Source organism: Nilaparvata lugens, chromosome 9 (assembly GCF_014356525.2).
Source record: "Nilaparvata lugens isolate BPH chromosome 9, ASM1435652v1, whole genome shotgun sequence".
NCBI lineage: Eukaryota > Metazoa > Arthropoda > Insecta > Hemiptera > Delphacidae > Nilaparvata > Nilaparvata lugens.
Window position 1 is genome coordinate 10701362 of NC_052512.1, and position 25690 is coordinate 10727051.

The 25690-nt window shown below is 35.7% G+C and overlaps 1 protein-coding gene across 2 annotated transcripts in view; it reads right to left on the reverse strand.

Annotated features, from left to right (window-relative positions):
* Window positions 1-25690, reverse strand: part of LOC111051870 — a 206794-nt gene that overhangs the window by 138545 nt on the left and 42559 nt on the right. For both annotated transcript variants that reach the window (XM_039435477.1, XM_039435478.1), the window contains exons 3-6: window positions 24503-24692; window positions 22505-22703; window positions 20737-20779; window positions 11910-12065 (exon numbers count right to left, since the gene is read on the reverse strand). In XM_039435477.1, coding sequence (XP_039291411.1) covers window positions 11910-12065; window positions 20737-20779; window positions 22505-22703; window positions 24503-24692 — 588 coding nt within the window. The remainder of the gene's footprint in view (window positions 1-11909; window positions 12066-20736; window positions 20780-22504; window positions 22704-24502; window positions 24693-25690) is intronic.

Below are 25690 nucleotides of genomic sequence, written 5' to 3' on the forward strand. Positions count from 1 at the left end.
AAAAAACACAACCAAAAATATATATTTATGTTAAATTGCACGAAATGCGCATGTTCTATGTTATATAAATGTATCTCTAAAAAGCTTAAAAGAAAATGAAATTCTTACCTTCAAATGTGAAAATTTATTATTGTTGCATCAAAAGATCATGGATTGTAATTCAAATTGATAAATATGATCTTGAAAGCATAATATTTGTAACCAGCATTGATAAAAAATCAAAAAACCATTTCAAGTGTAACCCTGTTTGTACACAACGTACTAAGCGCAAATAAGAAATTGCTCGAGTCTAACGGTAGACAATTGTCAAGTCACCGAAGTTGAATCACACCCTCACCCAATTTATGTAAAAGCCAGAACAAAGAGTCGAAACCTGAAATAACCATGAAAAATGATGAAAATCTATATTTGTTGCAAATACTGTTTGAATCTTAAGAGGATAATATGTGAAATTTTGTATATTTGTTATAGTTATGGGTCTGCTCATAAGCCACCCGTGAATGGAAGTTGTGGAGTTATTTTAATGAAGGATCCAAAGAGACCTCATTAATTATTGTATTTCGATTGTATCCAATGGAAGGAACAATCAATTATTTATTTTCTCGTAGCCAAAAGTGCACGATATATTGTTTTTAGTGTTAAGTGTGGAGTTTTCGTAGAAGTAAGGAGATGAAATAGTGTATTCATCACAATATCGGATTTTTCAAATAGTCATTGTTTCGACTCGTCTCCAATTACCTATTTAAAATATCCTGGGGGCTTTTGTGTGATGAATTTTTTAAATAGACCTCATGAGAAGAGAGAAAAATTGTGATTACCTTTTAAAATGAAAGAATTTGCTAAAGGAATAGTTAGCGACCGAGTGATAAAGCTTACTTATCAGTAACTGTATATTAGATAAGAGTACCGTTCTGTACTGAACATTTTCTAGAAAATTATTCAATAAAATTATAATTATTCTGCAAATAAAGCACAAATTATTTACGAATTGCCCATTGATTTTGAGGTTACACTTTGTTTACTATCGATCAGATGTTTTTAAAACAGTTCGAACGCAGCTGACTGATTCAAAGTATTGTCAAATGTCATGCCGGTTTTCATGCAAGGTAAAATATCATTCCTAAAAATTATAAAACTATCAATAAAGGACCAAGAATTTCGAATAAAAAATAAAATGTATGTATTATCGTTGAAATTATTTATTATTTAAGAAATTATATTATATGTCAGGTCGTATTGTAACTAACTAGGTCATAGCATGAACAGCATATTATTGATAAAACGGCAGAAATTAATTATAACAGTCTCAAACATAATAAAATTGTATAAGAATATTAATTTATTAATGATCAATTCAACTGAACCACATGGTAATTAAATCTCTTTGGCAAGCCTAAGCCAATCATAGTGCATAGAAATAGCACCAAAAAGGTGATCATTTGAAAGCAACACATGTTAATCTACTATCAGACAACAAACCTGCCTTATCATATACGCTAGCACATGTACATTGTATGAGAGGAACTATGTCTATGAGATTAAGCAGTTTTAAGAATTACATAAATTGAATTATTATTGTAATTAAAGGAATTATATTCTACTGCCTGCCACTGACGTCACGTCTACGTCACAATCGTTCTACCAATGGCAAATTTTCATGCAAATTATTACATCGAGATTCTCAGAAGAAAGGTCTAGCCAAGAAGCTGAGAGAAAAGACAGCACTTCCCTTTTGAAGTCCTCACCGTTCAGATCTCTTTATAGTTACCAAGACCTATTTGTAAAATTTTCGTTTGATTTTATATGTTCTATTTGTGAGCCGATATTTTAGGCCAATCTATTTGTTATTTGTAAATTTCTTTTTTCATCAATCGATAAATTTAAAAGTTTAAAGTAAATTATCCCTTAATTAATTTGGTGAAGGAGATATTAAATTAAAAATTCCCCACGTGCTGAAACCGAAGCCTGGACCCGCTGCCGATCAAACGATTTTTGATCTAAAGAAGAAAACCACGACCGCCAAGGAATTCACGTGAGTTATAAGTTTAAAAGGGGCCCCAATCTACGCTTCGAAAATATTTCAGTGCAGAAAGATATAAAATTTTCTTCGTAAATTATTGGCCACGCCGACAAGCGCTTTAGCATTTAAGGGCCTAGAATTTATTCTATAGAATTTATACGAACTTGTAGTTGATTAGCTATCCTCCGCTGCCAGAACCACGACCCCGAGCATTTTAAAAATATTTTATAATTCATTTTTTCACTATTTTTCCAAAACTGTTCAATTTTATCAATTGTAAAATTCTGTCGAATCACGCATGGTATCATGCAAGTACAAGAACATTTTTAACTCTTTTGTCAATGCTAAATTATTATCGATCTGTAAATCAAATTCTGAATCTGCACTGTATGATCACATATTTTATTATAATATATTCCAGTTTTGTTAATTCGTTTTCTGAGTTCGATTATTTCTTAAGCCTGTCAATTATTGTGTCTGATACGTTCTATATCATCAAGAACCGATCGAATACGATCATTGAAATAATTGAATTAAGCTGGATATTGGAACAGGTCTAAGTGGATGTAGCGAGTGGGGTCAGATCGAGATATTTATTCTTTGTCCTTACCTGCTCATATATCAGCTTTTATCTGTTACCAACCTCGACTTAGGAGCGAACACATCAATTGTACAGCAGATGCAGCCAGAGATCATATAAATTCCTACAATAGAGCTTAAAACCCGACAAGACTCTGTTCTCGAAGTATATTCTGAATGATATTTGGTCCAAATACTGTATTTTAATCCTTCAGAACTTATTAGAGACGCAGTCCCGTAAATTATCTACATCGGGATTTTTGCTCGACCTGTATGATTTTGTATGCTCATTCTTCACAGGTAATAATTTTAAGGTATCCGTATTCAGTGTTTAGCGATCGCTACACTGCTTATAAAAAATTTCATCATTATACAATCTGTCATTAGAAGAATCAAGGGTGAGCGAGCGTTTAGGCCTCCCGCAATTCCGACAATTGTATTGAGTCTTGTAGTGAGTCAATCAGTCTGGTGTACACTCAGCGTCCACACACGCAATTGCAAAATTTATAGTCTCTACACCATTGACTCAGTACAAGATTCACCATACATACGTGAGGCATTTAAATACAGCATTACATCACTCTACGTGTATTGTCCTATCCTTGGAGGTGAGAGTGACTCCCCCAGGAAGAGCTTCACAACAGACATGTTGAATACTGACAGAAAGACTGGTGAGCATGGTCATTAGTCATGTGACAGGAGGAGTGAGGATCATTGAAAATATCCATGTTGAATGAGTCATGTCTGAACTTGGAGAAGGTGGAGTGGGAGTCGTTGAAAATATCTATCTTCAATGCCATTTTGATCTTGAGCAGCATAGCCATGTTGATCTAGAGTCTCCCATGGTCATCTTGATCTAGTGAGTCTACCATGGACATATTAATCTGGTGTGATAGGTCTCCATGACAATGTAGAGTGACAGGTCCTGCATGACCATCTTGAGCTAGAGTGATAGGTCCCCCACATTGAAGCCCCTAATGCTGGTGGGTGTGGCCATTGGTCATGTGACTGAACAGTGACTGAACAGTGACTGAACAGTGACTGAACAGTGGCTGAACAGTGACTGAACAGTGACTGAACAGTAACTGAACAGTGACTGAACAGTAACTGAACACTGACTGAATACTATGGAATGCTATTATGTTTAATATAACTAGTAAAAATATCCTTGTGATACAATGGTTTGTTCACATTCTAGGATTCATATCTGAGACTCTTGAAAGCATACATGCTACCCAGAGGATATCTCATTACTGTTTGAATATTCAAGTTCCTTGTATATTCTATAGAATGATCACTTCTTCTTACATTACTAAATGTGGGTGAAGAGGATTTGAGGAATAAAAATCAGCAAGTTATTGCTAGTTTCATTGAACATATACTATTATATTGGGGATAAAAACGGTGGCAGTGTGTCCTGGGATACTCTTTCACAAAGAGAAGTGTGTGGCTGTATGCTGAAATGCCGGGTCCTAGAAAACTGAATGTGTGAGATGTGTCTTGTATGGCTCTTGATCCCCCCACTGTTGTGAACACTATATATACACTCCAGAGTGGGTGGGAGGCCTTCTGATTAATTTTTTTTTTCATTATTAAATTTTATTGATTTTTTTTTTCCTAAGTTTTTGAAAATTTGACCTTGAACTTTACCTTGACCTTGACCTCAACCTTGACCTTGAGGTTGGGTTGGAGTTTTTTTTGTGTTCCTGACTTCTCCACCGGTTCTGGCACAGGTGCGCCAGGATTGGTAATATATAACTACTCTCATTTCATTCAGAATTCTATAATTTGAAAAAAAAGGCATCAGCAAATTATTCTGCCCGGTTATGAGATTTGGCAGAAATAGCTGAAAACTGGAAAATGAGCCAAAATATGAGGTTCTTTGGCCACTCTGTATCTAGCACAAGGAAATTTTGCATGAAGAAATTGGTTCTGAACCTCTCTTATGAACCCAAATAATATATTAAATAATCAGAACTACAATATAAATTGCAAGCACACCCCCTTTTCACTTTGCTTGCCCTATTACCATAGGTAAGGAAAGTATTGCTTTCCAAAAAAATTTAAGGTACCCTAATTTCATGTTTTCTATACGTTTCATCACCTTTCCTTGCCCTATTACCATAGGTAAGGAGAGTATTGCTTTCCGAAAAAAATTAAGGTACCCAAATTTCCATACGTTTCAAGGTCCCCTGAGTACAAAAAAGTGGTTTTTGGGTATTGGTCGGTATGTGTGTGTGTTACGTAAATACTGGTTCTTCAAATTTAAATATTTCAAACTACAAGTTTCAAATGCTTTGAAGTGGACTGAATAAAACGAATCAAAACTTTGTGCTGACTAATATATCCATTCAGAAAAAACCACATACATAGAACACATAGAAAATCAGAAAATGTACTCACCAAATTCCAAATCCAACATGTCGCGAATCAAATTGTTTGGCTACTCCTATTTGAGGTAAGAGGTGGACAGTTGGATAGGATAGATGAGAGGAAAAGATAGGTGAAATTATGAAATTATGTAAACCGACAGTGCGACTATTAAAGTTGGTTCCTTGCTGTTTCCTGGTTCCAAGATGAAGTTCACTGTCTGGATATATAGCACTATGACTAGACTATTTATAGAAACAAACTAAATGGGGTTCTGGCATTCACTTTTCACTAATACGAATCGTGAATAACTTTTCACGTACAATGAAAATACAATATTAATAAATTTAATACAAAGGCATCGACTGACTCTGAGTTTTGATTACAGCGTGATGAGGTATAAAATAACCACTCTTATCATTCTGATTTTTGACCAATCCCATGTGACCTTGCTCAAGATAGTCCAAGATTACATCATGATAGGCTAAACGCATGTTTGGATCCTGCATGAGTCGTTTCTCCAAACTGATGAGCCGGCGTTCTGACATAGCATAATATGAATCACTGAGACAATCAGGAGATTTAGAGAACGATAGTGAAACAACAAACCTCCCTGAGTCTTGTCACCGAACGGTTGAAGTAAAGTTATTCTCACATTCCAATTCCTCCTCCGTGAGTTGTTATCCTAAATCTGGAATGTTTTCAACTCCCCAATATTTTCGAACTAAACTATCCAATGGTGAGGTGAGACAAGTCATCAGACACGTTGAATGTTCAAATAATTAAGATAAAATAGGAGCTCTACCCATTAGAATATAACCAAAAACTCTTTTCAAAGCCGTCAAAAAATCTGAATCAATTTCCACTCGACCACTTTGAAAAATAGAGGGTACTAATTCAGCTCCTACGATAGTATCAATTTCGCTGGCGATATGATAATTCTCATCAGTGAGTTGAAGACCAATCAAGTTTGATAATTTCGAATTATCGATTCTACTAGTTGGAAAATGTTCCATGATTTCTTCGACGACTAATGGTTCGATAGAAAACTTTGCATTAGAATCAAATCTGGATTGAAGCGTGACAAATGTGCGCCCAGCAACTGATTGCGAATTTCCGCCGAAACCATTCACAACTAAATGGAAAGGGGCGATAGACAATTAATGTAATTTCCGACAAAGTTTACGAGTGATGAAATGACTCTGACTCGCTGAATCCACCAAGATTCAAATTTTGTGCAATCTGCCATTCTTACCAGAGACTTCAACTTGCGCGGTAGATAAGAGACACTATACTGAGATGAATTCAAGTCTATTGAACAACAGTTGATAGTATTTTTTTCTACTTTTTTCGCCTCCAAATTTGATGACGAATTTGGAACAGATCCAAAATGTAAAACTGGATTATGGTTTTGATGGTATTGATTGCAATTAGCACCCGTACAAGCTTTACTACGGTGAGCTGGCGAAAAACATTTCAAGCAACAATCCTTCTCCTTCACAAAACGGAAGCGATCCCAAAGCGATAACTGAAGAAACTGGCGACAATCAATTAATTTGTGATTTGTCAATGAGCATTTCAGACACTCCAACAACTTTGTAGGTGCCTTGGTCTCTTGCGAATTCGATTGAACGACTAGAACTTTAGATTTTGCAATTTGTTTCACTGGTGGCTTACATGACTTAGAAGATTCTTCATAAGGCAACGAATCAATTTGTTTTTCTATAAACGACACAAAATCAGCATATGTAGGATCAACCTTGGCGTGTACTGAAGCTTCAAATGCTTTCCGAGAAACAGGGTCCAATATTTTCAAAGCTTAAAACAGGAATATAGCATCAGATACATTTTCACCACGTAAGCGTTTCAAGGCTGTAATAGAACTACACTATTGATCCAAGATTGAAACTAAACCAGCACGAGACTCATATCTTAGACTATTGAATTCGAAAATTTGTTTCAAATAAGTCTGAGAGCGGGGATCATCAAACCGCTTAACCAACGATTGCCAAATAACTTCATGATTATTAGCAATGGGGGGGGGGGGCAAATGACGAGCAACATAAGCAGCGTCTTGTTTCAGCTTACTTACAAGATGTTGCACCTTGTGTTGATCTGGAATCGATTTGTTATCATGAATCATGCATTTGAACATTTCATGAAATACAGACCATTTCGACTGATACCCGTCAAACACAGGAATTTCGATTTTCGGTAAAAGATTTGTAGAATCATTAGTCATTGCAGGTTGAATAGGGTTAGATGCAGGTACGACTTCACTACGTTTATTCAATCCCCTAGCAACAGTCTCAATATATTCATACATTTCGATATGTGAATTATTAAATTTAGGTACAAATGCGGGATCAATTTCCATTTCAAGTTCCTGTATTTCCAACTCAGTGGCCTCATATTGGTTAAAACTTGTTAAAGTGGAACTATGAAGAATTTAGAAACTGCTTAGCACTTGCTTCTTTTTTTCAACGCCCTTTTAGACAAATCATAAGTACATTGAATTCGTGTAAAATATTGTTCAAGTTTATCTCGTTTGAGCTTCAACTTTCTGTCACTCATGATTGGATAATATCTAATTATTTTTATTAATCATAATGAGACTACCATATTTATTTTGAATATAATTACTGAAGTAGGCCACCGTATATACGTGCGTTGATAGAATTCGATGAGATTATATGATTCTATGATAATTATGATTATAGTAATAAATTGACTAAGGAATGTCGAAATAATGATTTCAATTAGTTTAATCCGCATTTGTAATTCAATTAATCGAGGTAGATTGAAGTAGAGTCTATTCAGATAGTGAGGAGGATAAAATTATAAATAGAAATACGTAACTAGTTGGCTAACCTAATAAATAAAGCAAATATGAAGAAAATTATAAAAACAAACTCATCCATGTTTAAATATACTCTTGACGTCTCAATATACTCTCACAATAAGCGTCAGTTATCTAAAGACAAACTCTTTAGAGAAGAAAACAAGAACTGCGCGCCTTGCAAGAGATAAAAAAAACTCTTCAAAATTATAAATAAAAAATCTACGAGACAACGAGAGAGGAATAATATGAATAATAATAATAATAAATAATAATATACAACTGAAAAGTTGTGTTCACTCTCCCCTCGATCCCTGCACTGCATTGTGATTTGAAACCACAGTAAAAACATTCAAATCATCAATTGTTTTAATAGTGATAACTCTACTACTTCATTTTCTCTTATCTTAACTGATCCCACGCGGTCAACCCATACAAATTTGAGACCCACAAGCTTCTTGATTTTCTTAGCTTCTGCCAGGAGCCTTCGACGATTGGGTGACAATGCCAGGTTGACGTATATGGGGCTGTCGTCTTTGGGGAAGCCGATCTGCTGCGCCGTCAGGTACCGCTTCTCCCGCCGCATTCTGAGAACATCATCGACGCGTTTCCTCCTCACGAATTGGACTATAATGCCCGTTGACGTTTGGTTCCCGAATTTCCGCAGGCGATGAGCAGAGCTGATTACTTCTGGACCGGAATTTACGCCAAGCTCGCGACAAACCTTGAGAATCAGTTCATTAACGTTTTCATTTTGCGATTCCGGAATACCAAATATCTCGACCATATTACGGCGCGAGTATTGTTCCATCGCATCAATACGCTCATCAAGAGCCGAGATTTTCGAAGGCAACATTTTCTGCTTCTAGTTTTTTTGATGTCTGTAGCATGTACTTTAATTTTTTCGTCATGCTCCATATCAAATTTGCTTTATCTTTGATTTACCTCTCCTTCGACTATGATACAGGCAGGCTATTAGTATTTTTGGTAGAGATGAATTATTTATCAATAGCTCTATCACTGAATCGAGTAGGCAGGCCTATGTCTATCAATCTGAATGTATGGATAAATTATTGCATTTGTGGAATAAAGTGTTTTATTTCAATAAAATTTCTATTAAAATACAAGTGTCTTTAATCTGAAATTAAGATAGTATTCCATCCAATAAAAAATCGATACAGTAACAAAAGTTACATTGATAAGCAAGTAGAATTTACTATGATCTAGGAAGAATCAATCTACATGTTATGAAGTCATTAATTAGTTGTGGGGCCTGAAGTAATAGTAGGTATTGCCAAATCCCAAATCCAACATGTCGGGAATCGAATTGTTTGCCTACTTCAAACTTTTGCCTACTTCATAGGTTTAGAGGTGAACAGTTGGATAGGATAGATGAGAGGAAAAGATAGGTGAAATTATGCAAACCGACAGTGCGACTATTAAAGTTGGTTCCTTGCTGTTTCCTGGTTCCAAGATGAAGTTCACTGTCTGGATATATAGCACTATGACTAGACTATTTATAGAAACAAACTAAATGGGGTTCTGGCATTCACTTTTCACTAATACGAATCGTGAATAACTTTTCACGTACAATGAAAATACAATATTTATGTAAACGAATAAATAATGTATAGGCCGAATTTCCTATAGTATTGAACGACACGAATATTTAGGCAGATTCAGGACGAATTTCCTGAATCTTAAAGCCTTGAGAGCGAGTACATAGCTGTACGAAAGCTGAAACCAAACTGACTGGCAAACTATCCAGCGCGTGGAACGATAAATTGATGAGTAATGAATATTAAAAAAATATAGAACTCTCTTACCATCTAGCGGTCAATGAGCGAATGAATACAATTTCAAATGGCCTCAACAGTGTGTGTGTGTGCATGAGTGTATATGCGTCTGTGTACACAATATCTCATCTCCCAATTAACGGAATGACTCGAAATTTGGAACTTAAGGTCCTTACACTATAAGGATCCGACACAAACATTATTCGAATGTGATTCAAGATGGCGGCTAAAATGGCGAAAATGTTGTCATAAACAGGGTTTTTCGCGATTTTCTCGAAAACGGCTCCAGCGATGTTGATCAAATGCATACCTTGAAATGTCATTGATAAGCTCTATCAACTGCCACAAGTCTCATATCTGTAAAAATTTCAGGAGCACTGTACCATCTATGCGAAGTTTGGTTTTAGATTCCCAATTATCAGGCTTCAGATACAATTTGAACAAAAAAATTGGAGTGGAAAAGATTGAGCATAAAAATCTCTACAATTGATGTTCAGTAACATTTCCACCTAAAATTGAAAATAAGCTCGAAATTCGAGAAAATAGGATTAGTCAATTGCAAACTGTTGGCAACTGTTGATTCTATTAAATCATTCACTATGAAGAGATAGTAGATCTCGTGTATATCTAGCGTTATTGTCCTGTCACCAGCTGGCTCAGATCTTAGAAAAGTAGACTTGAGATGCGCGAGAACACTAGCGTCAGTTGATAAATTTTCATAACGGCAAGGAAAGTTGTGTGAATGCACCACACCAGATTTTTTATGTCTATATTGACTGGACTATCTCTCTTTATTTCACTCTGTGTTTAATTTTCTGGTTTCTTGAATTTAATTCAAACGTGACTTTGACAATGACTACGACTGCCCCGTTTCGGAAAGCCAATTTTCTGACTCCAGCTGATTAAAGTCTAGAACTTACCCAAACCTCGAAACCTCTGAAACTGGCCCTTAATGTTCAGATGTTTGTATGTTGCTCATTTACGGCAAAACGCGGTAATAGATTTTCATGTAATTTGACAGGTATGTTGCTCTTTAAATTGCGCGTCGACGTATATACAAGGTTTTTTGGGAATTTTGCATTTCAAGGATAATATAAAAGGAAACGGGAGCCTCCTTCATACGTCAATATTAGAGTAAAAATTGGACTATAGAATTATTCATCATAAATCAGCTGTCGAATTGATTATAAATTGCTTGCCATGACGCATGCAATTCAATATTTCAATGTAACTTGGTAAAAAATCAGCTGCTATATGCAGTATAAATTGCATGTCTCATTGAATGCAATTTTTATGCACTATTAAAATCAACTATTGATTGCGTGCAATAACGCATGCAATTAATAACTAAACATAGCATTGTCTCTCGAACTATCTCTGCTTTCAACTCGGGCTGTCCTGTAGCCTGCATGTCTTGAAGGAGATTCGCTTTTGATGTTAGCATTTTTGATAAACCAACCCGAACAGCCATTATCCGTTTTCACACCGATAATTATCTCGCCGACACGACATACAGATAGGATTTACTCTGATGTTCAGTATAAGAGGGGGCTGGGGTTTATAACTGCGCGAGGTTCACAGAACTACTAGTTAATTAGTAGAACGAGCAAACAAGGAACAAGCACTTATTTTTCTTTGAGTCAACTCAACTTTGTGTCAAAACTAGAAAAATCACTAAATCCCCAACAGAAAATGATGCAGCTCTTCTAATTAGTTAGTCAACTTTAGTTAGTAAACGATTAGTTAGTTCCCCTAATTTATAGAACATGCACTGAGAGACTGGGTTGACTCACCTTGTGTTGAAACTAGAAAGATTTCACTAAACCTTTAACAGAAGATTATGCAGTTCTTTCAGTTAGTTAGTTAACATTGATAAGCTAGTTAGTTGGTTATAGTTTATTGGTTGTAGTGAGGTTTACGTTATAATGGCAGTGGAGAAAGATAGCAGAACAATGTTGCCGATCCTTTTTCTTGTCAATGCCTTCTATAGACGGTAGTTGATACAGGTTTATTGATGTAATATTAACTGATCATTCTAGTCTAAAATAATCAATTATATTTTACTAAGCATAATGAATCTTCATAATTAAGATGAAATATATTTTTAATTAATTATTAAGTCTACATTTTTAAAAGACGATCTGGCAAAAGAGCAAAGCGAGAAAGAGATAGCGCTATCCGCTTTGTTGAATGACAGACAAGGATAGCAATACCATTGTTAATTAAATATTAGTATTATAACGTAGACCTCACTATAGTTTTTCCAAATCTATATTGTTAAAAAAATGCACAAAGAGACTCTCACCCGATGTATTGACTAGGAGGTTGTCTGTACTCAGCGTCCTTCTTCCAACTTGACCCAATTTTGAATGATTCCCCCGTAGAAGAAACGTTGACCTGTGCCATTCCTTCCCCATTAATTTTTTCCCTGACGTCTGACAAGACAAACTCGTTCGAAAGGCTGTTGACAGAAAATTTCAACCTCAACCACAGAAAATCAAGGAGAAAATTTAGAATTTTTATTGTCTGCTTCAATTCAAAAAATTCTCATCGGAGACTAGCAGGTGACCTGTGCTTCGCAATGGTTTGTTCAAAGTATAAATAATATTGAATTTTAGTTTCATAGATCCTATGGAACTGTTATTGGAAATACTAGATCCTCTGGTATTGAAAGTATATTACTCTTAAGCTGGGTTTTCGTTTATGCGTAAATGCCGTCACCGATCATGACAGGGTGAGGATCTCACATTGGCTAGATTTCAATTTGTCTATATAACCTAAAAGATTATGTTCAAATATGTTTTAATGGGGGATCTTCAGTTTATGCTTTTTTATATTTTCAATTGGAAATATGTTGATATTATTAGGAATGTTCTTATTCTTGAATAATAAACACAAATAATGAAAAGTTGTTTGATCAGCTTTTTTAGCAACCTTGAAATTTGGACAATATGAATGTCAACAATGCTTGACGTCGTCGACTGCGGAAATTTACGCACAAACGAAAATGCACCTTAAGATAAGACCAAATTTATGATGTGAGTGTGAATACGAAGCTGTTATAGTGAAGATTTATTAAAAACTCATCATTATTGTCACGTTATTTCTTTCAATAACGAGTTGCCCTGCTTGGCTGCAGTCGGTAGAGCATGAATAACAAAATATATACCCTTATTGTGGTTCTTAGAATAATAATAATACCAATTTCTTACTGGCTCGCCCAGGAGCTCCCGCAGTTCTCTGCTCTTGCCGGTTACTGACGTCGGCTGCTCCAACAGTCCACAATTTCTGTGACTGATATGTCGAATTCCGCAAATACAGATGCGAGAATTTGCGCTGTGCAACTTAATGCTATAATTTTGAGATTCTTCAAAACGTATCTAATGATACTGGATAATTTATATAAATCTCTGGAACGTATTATTTCCAAAGATTTGATAATCAAAGCTGTATATCGCTGTCTTAACCAACTTATTCGATGAAGAATATAGTCGGATGGTTATCTTAATAATATTTCAATACTGGTAACTGAATAGATTATAACGAGATTGGTCATGCATGGAGATAGGGAAATAAATAAAGGATACACCATCAAAATTGGTACAAATATATTACAAAAAATATCAACGAATAAACAAATATATATACAGCAACAAGTATGAAAATTAAAATAGGAACAAATATATATATCTAAAAAAAAAAATATCACAGATAAGCTCACTTATTAGGTTTTTTGCTTTTAGCACGAAAAATTACCATGTGCTTCTTAAATCATCAATCCTATGCAGCTCAGTTATCGACTTGCTGTTGCTTGTCGAATAAAATCTCATATAGGTACCTTCTTTCCAAATTAATATGAATAATCAATTAATAAATTATAAATCTAAAATATATTAATATATATATCTCAGGGCTAAAGGTTCGGCCTCTGATGGAAATTAGATAAATCAATTCATTCAGAGAACATGAGCTTCATTTATATCTTTATAATTTACTAATAAAATTAATGATCGGGTGAGCATATATATATATATTATAACATTTAATTTAGATATTTATTTCATCTGTGCATACTTGGACATGTCAATCTGATATATAGTTTTTAATTAGTAAAATCGTTTTTTGTACGTCTCAAGACTTGAGCAAGTTTGATATTAATTTCAATATTTGTATAACCTTTCGACAAGCTAGCTTTTTAAAATCTTGTTTCACTCGGAGCACTGAGGGCGCCCTAGATAAATATATTTCTTGTTAACTGTAACTCATATGTCAAAATTCACAAGATGATGATGGCGATCCGAATTTCCCGTCGTCTTGGGTTTTCTGGTGGCCGAAGTCGTCCTCTCCAAGGGAATAAATAAATATCTGTATGACTTATGCCTTAATACGGCCTTACTAAGTCTTATGAAAATTATTGATTGAATTCAAACTAAAATCTTTCAAACGTACAATTATTAACAAAAAAGGGACCTTTGCTCTATAAAATTAGTGGCGTTCCATGGTGACATCTGGCAAGCAAGTTACCTCTGATCTACCCCTATTCTCTACGATCATACACCAGCCACATGAACATGTGGCTATCATGGGTGACTTCAATACTGACTTACTTGGACCTGATACTCATGACAAAATACAACTGACCACTATGTTTTTTGCGAATGGTATGACCTTGCTGCCTCTCCAAGCTACGCATCATACATCCACTTCGGACACATTGCTTGATCTTATTGCAGTTGCCGATGTGAGAGCAGCTGTGTGCCATGGGCAGTTCCCCTTTCCAGGCCTCTCTGCACATGATATGATATTCCTAGTTTATAATATTAAGAGGCCTAAACCTAAACCAAAAATATCACTTATAGAGATTATAAGAATATAAACTACCACAATTTGTTCAATGATGCAATTAACCTTGACTGGTTACAGATATTCCAAACTAACAATGTTAATGTTATGTTGGACATTCTTAACCACAATATAGTTTCTCTTTTTGAAAAACATGTTCCTTTAAAGAATCGCAGAGTAACCAGAGATCCTGCTCCATGGCTCACAGATGAGATACGCCAGCTAATGAGGGATCGAGATTATTGGTGCAAAATCCCTAACCCTCTCTCTCCATCCGATTACAGGCCTATAAGCTTATTGTCCGTTTTGTCCAAAGTTCTGGAAATTATCGTTCACTCCCAATTAAGCTCATTTATCCATGGTTCTGGATTGATTGGTGACTTTCAATCGGGGTTCCGTAGTGGTCATAGCACCACCTCTGCACTCCTGAGAGTCACTGATGACATCCGTAGGGCTATGGATGGTAGAGAGCTAACAGTTCTAGTCCTAATAGATTTTAGTAAGGCATTCGATAGCATTTTCCATCCCACTTTACTCTATAAACTCAGAAACTTAGGTTTTTCCAACTCCACTGTGGCATGGGTGAGGTCCTATCTTCAGGGTCGGTGTCAGTGTGTGAGAGTCGGGGATGCCTCTTCACGGTGGCGTGAAGTGAACAGAGGAGTTCCTCAGGGTTCGGTATTGGGTCCTCTGCTGTTCAGCATCTACATAAATGACGTGACAAGCACTCTACTCACGACCAGACATCACCTGTATGCCGATGACTTGCAAGTATACCGGCACTGCAAGAAAAATGACTTTGACGTCACAGTTGATGAAGTCAATGCTGACTTGACTTGTTTGGTACGATGGACTGGGAATAATGGACTGAAAATTAACGAAACTAAATCAAAATCAATAGTCATAGGTTATTCAAGACTTTTAAACACAATTGACATAACTAACGGACCATTTATAAAATTGAATAACATACAATTGCAATACAGTTCTGACGTGAAAAATCTAGGACTTACAATGACAAGGACTCTTGACTGGACCAGCCACGTGACTCAGACTTGTAACAGGGTCATTGGGGGGATTATGACATTGAAACGGATCTCTGACTTCATTCCCTTTTCAACGAAGGTTATGTTGGTCAAGACTCTGATCTTCCCGATCTTCAACTACTGTGACATTGTGACTCTTGACATGACAGTTCAACTTCTGCAGAGGATGCAGCGTGCACATAATTACTGTGTTCGCTTTATCTTTAACCTGAGACGTGACGACCATGTAACTGAATACTTTAACAGACTTGAACTTATGAAGCTGCGTGAGAGTAGATCACATCATGCTTTGTGCTTCCTCTATAAGATATTGAAAACTAAAACCCCTAAGTATCTGGCAGTAGAGTACCGTTACTTGGGTGACTTTGGTCGTGGAGGAACGCGGCATGGATCCCATCTGCTGGCTGTCCCAACACATAGGACTGTTATGTACAACAAGTCGTTCCTTGTGACAGCCTGTAGTTTGTGGAATTCTCTGCCTGCTGAGCTAAGGCTTGTTGAGGGACATCGTCGGTTCGGTGCGGCTGTCTTGCGGTGGATCAGAGGTGGTGGACTCGGCTGGAATGTTCACTAAATCTTAACGTGTGTGTTAGTGTGTGTGTGTGTTGTGTGTGTGTGTGTGTGTGTGTGGTGTGTGTGTGTGTGTGTGTGTGTGTGTGTTGTGTGTGTGTGTGTCCTTTCTTCCTTCTTTAATTTATTCCTCTCTTTCTTCTTTTTTCTTCTATCGAAATGATCTATGGATTTTGAACAGACGTTTCTTCCGTTTTCACTTTTCAGTTTTCTCTTTTCTCATTGTATTATTTTCACTGATTCAAATTAGAAAGAAATTTTGTTTTTTTTTCTTTCTTTCATTCGCTATTTGAAAATTTTATTATTTTGTAAATTGTTTTATTTTATCTTATAATCTTTGTTGTATAGTGTTTTAGTTTTACTTAGAATTGTATTGGAGGGTTAAGTGTAAGAGAGGGCCGGCTGCGCCCTAACTTCGCCCTCCTAGGTTTTCAATAAAGGCAGCCAATCAATCAATCAATCAATCAATCATACTTCTCTACTACTACGCCATTGTATAATCAAATAGTCAGTGTCAATCTGCTAGGCTAGTACCTATATCTTATGTGTTATATTTTATAATTACTCAGATTACATCTGGTACATGAACTGAGTAGTGATAACTTACAAATTCTTATCATTTATATAAATTCAGAGGGTTATTTTTGAATTGAATTGTTATTACCGCCAATCAGCCACTGCAATTTGATTGGCTCATCTAAAAATTACAAATGTATCCATGCACCTGATAGAATATACATACTTCCTTAATATTTTTATTTATTTTACATATTTTGTACATGCTCATTTTACACAATAAATTTTTTGAAGTTTATTAGGTTGTTTTCCCATTTACAATAACATGCCATGTGGTTACCAAATCCTCTGGTTGAATGCTTTTTGTTTACAACTAAAATTTGCCAAAGGTGTCTGGCTAAATTTAAAATTATATGGCTTGATCGATTATTTAGGTTGCCGACCAGTAAGTATTATAGCCTAACCTGAAAATTCCATTATTTTATATAATTCAAAAAATAGCAAATAAAATTATTTTCTATTTGGCTGTTCGAATTGTAGGCAGGATACCCTTTCAATGGAATTTTAATCTATTTTTAAAATATTATCTAATCTCTCACTTGTTGATATCGCACCCGGCGATAACAGAGCAGCTGTTTGCTAGAGACCTATAAAATCTTTTCATTAAGCGATTTTGCTTGCTATTCAAGATAATTTGTTATAATATTCAAATGAGCATAATTTATTGATGTCACTCAATTCAGGTTGATAGTTTCAAGTGAATCTAACTTAACCCTGGTTTTCATTAGAGAAGTTAGGCCCTTTGCACACTGGGCCACCATGGAAGCGCTTCCACGGAAACGCCACCATCAAAAGTTGATAGCATTGCACCCTACGGCCACCACAACGCAGCCACCGATTGATTCATCACTCCAGTTCACTAGTTAACTCATGATCAGTTGAAGAATGGACGTGAAAGAAGCACGACTATTGACATATTATGTTGAATAATATAATGAATAATGCTCAAGAAAAGTGGTTATATAGCTTACCAAATTCATTTTGTTCATTTTCTGTGAGGTTATGTTTTTCAATGAAAAGATTTACCAGCTCCCTCCAAGAATTTTGCTTCACATCCCGGTCTGCATATATAATTTTGATGACATGTCCCATATAGCTGGTTTGCTTTCAACTTCAAGACCTTTCTGTATCAAATTGTTCACTATTTTTTACGACGAATCCAACAGACAACTGTACTGAACTTGATTTGAATTGACACTGAGCTGGAGATGATTTTCTGGTGGCTGGTAGATGGTGGCTCTAGTGTGCAATGACATAATTTTATAATACTTAACGGTATGACGTGGTGGCGCGACAGTCTGGTGGCGACACAAAATCGGCGGCTCGAGCCACCACATTCCTGGAAGCTCGGCTGGTGGCTGGTGGCTCTAGTGTGCAGTGACAGATGAGAGACAATGCTACCACGTGGTGGCGCTTCCATGGTGGCTCAGTGTGCAAAGAGCCTTAGTGGTAGAGTTCCCTGGGCAAGTATAATCTAACTTGTGATCTCTCCCAATGTAAACGTTCATGGTAGAGTAAAGTCATGGCAGAGTACTAGTTCTTAGTAGAGTAGGATAGCACTCTACCACTTGCCTTCCCTCACCACTGCTTCTCACTCTACTCTAACACTACTATGCTAATGAAAACAGTCATATGATATTAAAGAACTATAATCTAATTAGAGAGACAGATGGTTGGAATAGGTAACTAAATTATTAGCCAGTCCAATTTTGTCAGGTTGAGGGAAGGTTCCAAACAAATTTTGAGTTCTGTAACTTTATTTCATGTAAGTATCAAGTTGGAGAACTTATCAATACTGTAATAAAGGAAAAAACTGGCCTATACATATACGGGATAGGAAAATTATGTTTGACGCATCACCACGTCTAAACTACTGGACTGAAATTTCGCATAAATATAGATCCTATCATATTAAGCGAGCAATTTTTGTATTTGTAGATCTGGTTATTTTAATATCTGGCTATTTTTATATCGGTTATTTATGTTTAACAGATCTCGAAAACGGCTCTAACGATTTTCACGAAATTTGGAACATAGTAGGTTTATGATATAAATATTCGATTGCACTAGGTCTCATCCTTTGGAAAAATCGCTGAACGACATTAAAATGATAATCCATCCTTGGCTGAAACAGCTGTGGATAGTAAAAAAGTGAGTATGTGAAATATCAAAATATCGCATCCCCAAAATTCATAAGATGACGTATAGCCAGCTGTGAAATATAGATACGATCATTTTAGAGAATTGTGTTCTGTTTATCAATAAATAAAAATAACGAGCGAAGCTCGGTGCCCCGATATTTTTTAAACATATTCCTTTATTAACCGAGGATGGTTCTAGGCTTACTTCAAACTCTTCAAGATTTTACTCGGTCAAGTTTTAAAATAGCCTTTGCGGATCACGGGTCACCTGATAGCATAATATGAAATAATACTGTCAGAGGTCCCAACTGTCATTTTCTTAGTAGCATGAACGCTTCACATGGTGACAGTTTAAAGTGATTAAAAGTAAGTCATTGTGGTTATTACATTGAAGGTCATTGCCCCGCTAAGGGGCTAGTTTTGCAACCCGCAATCCACGAAAAATGCCTTACAAAAATATTCATTACAAGCTTTGTCAACCTGGTTTCCATTAGTAGAGTTAGTGGTAGAGTTCCCTGGGCAAGTACTAACTATCTTGTGATCTCTCCCAATGTAAACGTTCATGGTAGAGAAGAGTCATGGCAGAGTACTAGTTTTTAGTAGATTAGAGTCATGGCAGAGTACTAGTTTTTAGTAGAGTGGGATAGCACTCTACCACTTGCCTTCCCTCACCACTGCTTCTCACTTTACTCTACTACTACCATGCTAATGGAAACAGTCTTGAGCTAGCAGTCTCGGGTGGGGTCGTGTCGTACGCTATTTAGTTTAAGAAGTATTGTTGTTTATTAAAAAGTTTTAATTTATTAAAAATTGTTAATTTATTGAAGTGCCAATTAGTGTTTAAGTGCCAGTTGCACGTACTTCAGTTAAATTTCAATCGTGATCAATTCTACGAGAATCAATCAGAGAAGCCGTCTTATCAAAAATGCCTTCTCTGATTGGTTCTCGTGGAATCACGGTTAAAATTTAACTTACATTTTTTAAGAGTTAATTCATTAAATATTATTGACATTTAAAGGTTAGAGTTCTATTCACTAGAGAACACACTTTACCTACTATTCTCAATTGTAGTGGAAACAGTTACTCGACCAAGTGAGTAGAGTAGAGTTAGCTCGGTAGAGTTGGTATGCCAGTAACTCGACCACTAACTATACTAAAGAAAAACCAGACTTCAGAGCCAAGTGGTCCTCTTGCTAGAATTTTTTTGTCTCCTTTTTTTTCTCTGTTGTCTTCTCCCTCTCCCATTCTTCCCTTTTCACTCCTCTTCACCGTTCGTTTCTTACTTTTATACCCTGTGCTGGCCTATTACATGGGAAACCATAGTTGGCAAAGTATTTTTCCTCTTTTTATTTATTCATTCCAGTACTCCTCACTAAGAAGCCTATTTTTTGTATTCTTATTAGACATTTTTGTTTTGATTGTATTGCATAATCATTATTGAAAACAAAAATCTCAATTAAATGCTGTAATTCACCCCGAAGACTTCTGCTTCTGCAAATATTGACAACTGGGTGAATAGCTAGATGGAATTTCGATGAGCGCCACTATACAAAAATTATTTGTAAGCCCTGGAATTTCCATCTAGCTGTTTACCCTGTTGTCAACATTTGCAGTAGCAGAAGTCTTCGGGGTGATTTACAGCATTTAATTGAGATTTCCGTTCAATAATAATAATTGTTCATTAATAAGCATTTGAACAAATTGAATTTCCAATTTGTTTCCATCTGTTGATTGTATTGGTTTTGTATTTTTTTATTGTGTGTTGGTGTTTAATGAAATTATTTTTTGATGTAGGAAAGAAATACCTAACTTTACAGTTAATATTAATATTAATTGCTCATAAAACTTAATTGCTTCTATAACTGCATTTCTGTTTTTTCTTTTCCACAGAATCAAATGAAAATTTTCAAACATTACAGCCTTCTAAATATAATGCAATAATAATAATCTTACTTACTTAGGGATAGAAACCGCATTGTTTTTTTCAATTTTGTAGGACTCTGGAACATAAAACAAAGACAAAAGAAGAGATAACATAGAAGGAGATAGCATAAGATGATATCCCATGGTATATAGGTCGTTTGTGTTTCAAATCTCAAGCTGAGTTTTTGTTAGCTGAAGCCAACTTCTGTCTATTATTACTGTTTTGGCCGGTTGAGAGTGTAAGAACGGCACAGTATGAGAGACTACCATCGTCTCATAGCTTTACAAAAAATAACAATTACTATAAGACTGATTTAACAGTGAAATTTGGAACATAAACGCCCAATACCATGGGATATCTTCTTATGCTATCTTTTTTATATGGTAGTTATTAATAAGTCACTAAAGTGACGTCCACGTTATAATGGTTTTTGATTAGCAATGATATTGTTATCCGAGTCTATCATTCAACAAAGCGGATAGCGCTATCTCTTTCTCGCTTTGCTCTGTTGCCAGATCGTCTTTCAACAATGGAATATTAGTAATTAACTAACGAAATATTTCATCGTAATTATGAAAATACATTATTGGAAAATATAATTACTTGCTTAATAAAATATAATTGATTATTTTAAACGAGAATGAACAGTTAATATTACATCAATAAACCTGTGTCAGCTACCGTCTATAGAAGGCATTGACAAGACAGAGGATCGGCAACTTTCTACTGCCATTATAACGTGCACCTCACTATCGTAATTATCTATAAAATGATGATTTTAGCGTCGAAAGCGATTAGCAGAATAACTCAAGTTTTTGACTCCTCAATTGAAAATACTTCACGTCAAGTACGTTAAACGTAACTGGGCTCACCCAGTACAATCTGCCATCTGTTGGCGGAATTTTGAAATACATCGTCGACCAATCAGAAGAGAGTGGAAGGAACTTCATGTTTGTCAACTATTAGCTTAGAATTTCTTATAATCTGTTGAGCCACTATCTTTGTTGCTCTTAGGCTCTGTTGCACAAAATCCGGTTAAATTTGAACCGTGATCAATGTCACAAGAACCAAACAGAGAAGGCCTTTCTTATAAGACAGCTTCTCTGATTGGTTCTTGTGGAATTTATCACGGTTAAAATTAAACCGGCTTTTGTGCAACCGGCACCTAATGAAATGGAATAAGATTTTAGTAATTATAGGTTGAGGAAAAATAAGGTAACCTTGTGCTATTCCTCTCTTGGTTTCAGTTAAGCTCATTCAGAAAAGGGTCATGTCTTGTAGCTCGTAACACCACAAAATTCCCAGTCCAAAAATATTTTCACAAAGCAGATTTCAAATTTAGATGTTTCAAGACCAAACATTGAAGGAATATTACATACTATAGCAGGTAACCAGTGCTCCGCAAGGGTCCAATTCGAAACTTAACCTACTGGAATCTTGAAGAATTCAAAAAGGATAGCGCTATCTGCTTTGTCGAATGATAGACAAGGATAGCAATGCCAATTTCAATCAAATACTGCCGTTATAGAGTGGAACTCACTATAGGAAGATGATACTAAGATGATATGAAGATGATACAAAGATGATACAAAAATGATACGAAGATGATACAAGGATGATACAAAGATGACACGAAGATAATACAAGGATGATAGACAAGGATAGCAACATAAATGTCAATCGAATACTGCCATTATAGAGTAGACCTCACTATAGGAGAATGATAGTAACATGATACTGAGATGATAGAAGGATGATATTGATATGATACAAAAATGATATGCATAATCAGTTGACTTACTGATCAATAATTTTGAGGTCTTTGTCAGTTCTTTTGTTGATGCATCTTGCACAAAGTACTTGATTTCCTCGATTTTCGATCGATTTCCAATAGTCAAATGATGCCTGATCATCGAGACTGAAACTCCCAATCCGTAGTAAACCTCTCGAATGTCTTTTATGCTGAATAGTTCATTTCTCACTCTGTAGAAAGTTGGATTCTAGAAGAAAAATTATTATCATTATTAAAACCCAATGAAAAAAATCTGGTGTGGCGCACTCACACAACTTTCCTTGCCGTTATGAAATTGTTCAACTGACGCTAGTGTTCACGCGCATATCAAAGTCTACTTTTCAAAGATGTAAGCCAGCTGGTGAAAGGACAATAGCGCTGCAGACACACGAAGTCTGCTATCTCTTCATAGTGAATCATTTAATAGAATCAACAGTTGCCCATAGTTTGCAATTGGATAATTCCTTTTTCTCGAATTTTCGAGCTCATTTTCAATTTTAGGTGAAAATGTTACTGAACATTAATTGTAGAGATTTTAATGGTCAATCTTTTCACTCGGTATTTTAGTTTAAATTGTATCTGAAACCTGATAATTGGGAATCTAAAACCAAACTTTGCATAGATGGGGCGGAGCTCCTGAAATTTTCAAAGATATGAGACTTGTGGCAGTTGATAGAGCTTATCAATGAATATTTTAGGTATAAATATAATCAAAATCGTTGGAGCCGTTTCCGAGAAAATCGCGAAAACCCCTTTTTTGACAACATTTTCTTCATTTTAGCCGCATCTTGAATTGCATTTGATCGAAATTGTTCGTGTCGGATCCTTATAGTGTAAGGACGTCATTAACATTCCGTTAATTGGGAGATGAGATATCGTGTACACAGACGCAAATACACTCATACACACACACACACACACACACACCACACACACCACACACACACACACACCACACACACACACACACACACACACACAACACACACACACACAACACACACACACCACACACACCACACCCACACACACACACACACACACACACACCACACACACACACACACACCACACACACACCACACACACACACACACACACACACACACAGCCACACACAAATACAGACCAATACCCAAAAACCACTTTTTTAGACTCAGGGGGCCTTGAAACGAACAGAAATTTAGAAATTGGGGTACCTTAATTTTTTTTGAAAAGCAATACTTCCCTTACCTATGGTAATAGGGCAAGGAAAGTAAAAAAATAATTGAAATCAAAGCAAATCAACTACGAGCCTAAAGCTTTATGAAGTCCTGAAGCTATTGCAGTTGCCGACTATGCTTTGTCTTTTGAAATGGAAATTAAAATATCCTATTATATTAAGCGATCAATTTCTGTATATACCTATATATCTGGCTATCTGGCTATTTTTATATCTGGTTATTTATATGGTTATTCATGTTCAACGGATCTCGTAAACGGATCTATCGATTTTCACGTAATTTGGAACATAGTAGGTTTATGAAAAATTCGATTGCACTAGGCCGGCTTCTGAGCTTGGGATTTAGCTAAGTTCTAAACTTTAAACAGCTGGAGTCAGAAAATTGGCTTTTCGAAACGGGACATAGTCGCAGTTTTTATTATAATCTTTATTTTCTGATTTCTATAATTGGAAACGTTTATCCTTGACGAAATGGAACATTCACTGAAAATTCAAAATAGCTGAAACTTCACACTAGTTTCTCTCCATTTTATTTCGTGTTCAATTTTCTAGTTCTACGAAATTCAATTTGAACGTAGACTGCGACTAGGCCCATTTCGGAAAGCCAATTTTTCGAATCCAGCTTTTTAAAGTCTAGAGCGTAGCTAAATTCTGGGCTCGAAAACCTGCCTTAAGTGTCGAATTATGTAAACTTAGTGTTGATTATTTATGTAAAATACCCTATACTCCATAACTGGTGATTCTAGGACATAATCTTAAAAATATAAATGATCTACTATTATTACCTCATTCATTTGATTTCCAGTGCAGATCCACACTTCTTGTGCGACATAAACGAAATAATCAGTGACAGATACTTCTGCCAGTGTTTCCTCATTTGTCAATACAGAGTTCACATTACCATTTCGTTTTCGAATTTTAGTTTCGAATTCTTGACGATGGACATCATAATCCTCTTTTTTTTGTTTCACACAACTTTAAACAAAAAAAAATTCGATATTATTATTACTATCATTGATTGAATCAGCTATCACATCGATTAAAACTTTTACTCCCAGTTTTTCGTACGTCGGTTGAAGTTTAATCACGATCAAATGCTATACTTTAATCGAGATTAGTGCTAACCAATGCATTTTGGTTGCAAAAAACAGAAATTTTAAGTGATATCGCCGATTAAACCAACCGGCGTAAACAATTTTTAATTCTGATTAGTTGGCACCATTTCAACCGCGGTTAGTTGAAACGAAGAAGATTTGGTTGCACAAAGGTAAAAATCGAAAAATAACACCGGTTAAACTAATCGACGTAAAAGATTTTTAACAAGCCATTCACGGGGAATTGAATCCAACTAACGACGATGAGGTACCAACTGACAGTTGTCTTACAATCAGTTTTTGGTAAAAAAACTATAAAATTCAAAGTATGAGCTGAATAAATGCATGAATTTCATCCGTTAATAAAATAGCGAAGTGTATTTAGCTGATATTGGCATTCAAAATTATATTCTGATTTTTGAGGCTAGTTTTCGATCTGGTTCGTCTGCAGATAGCACTGGACACTAGCGACAGACAAAACATTTTTATGGCGCATGCCTATTGAATGTTCACCGCTTCAATAACATAATAACCTCAATTTTGTGGTATTTGTTCAGAATAATAACATCTGTCGGTTAAATTACAGTGTTGCCAGATTGTGAAACCGTTAAAATCTTGGTTAGTTAACCAGGAAACTCAATCGGGATAAAAAACTAACCGATCTTTGTGGAACAAAAGCGAATCCGTAAAACTAACGCTGATTTGTTAATCAGCGTCAATGTCCATATTTTTACAGACATACGTGCAACTGGCCCTTAATAATATCTTACAAACTGTACTGTGACAGTTATATCTAAATGAAGTATTTTCTGGATTTGGGTTAATTTCATTCAGTTTTGTTCTTTTTTTGCCGGATTTTAGTAAGATGATCTATTGAAG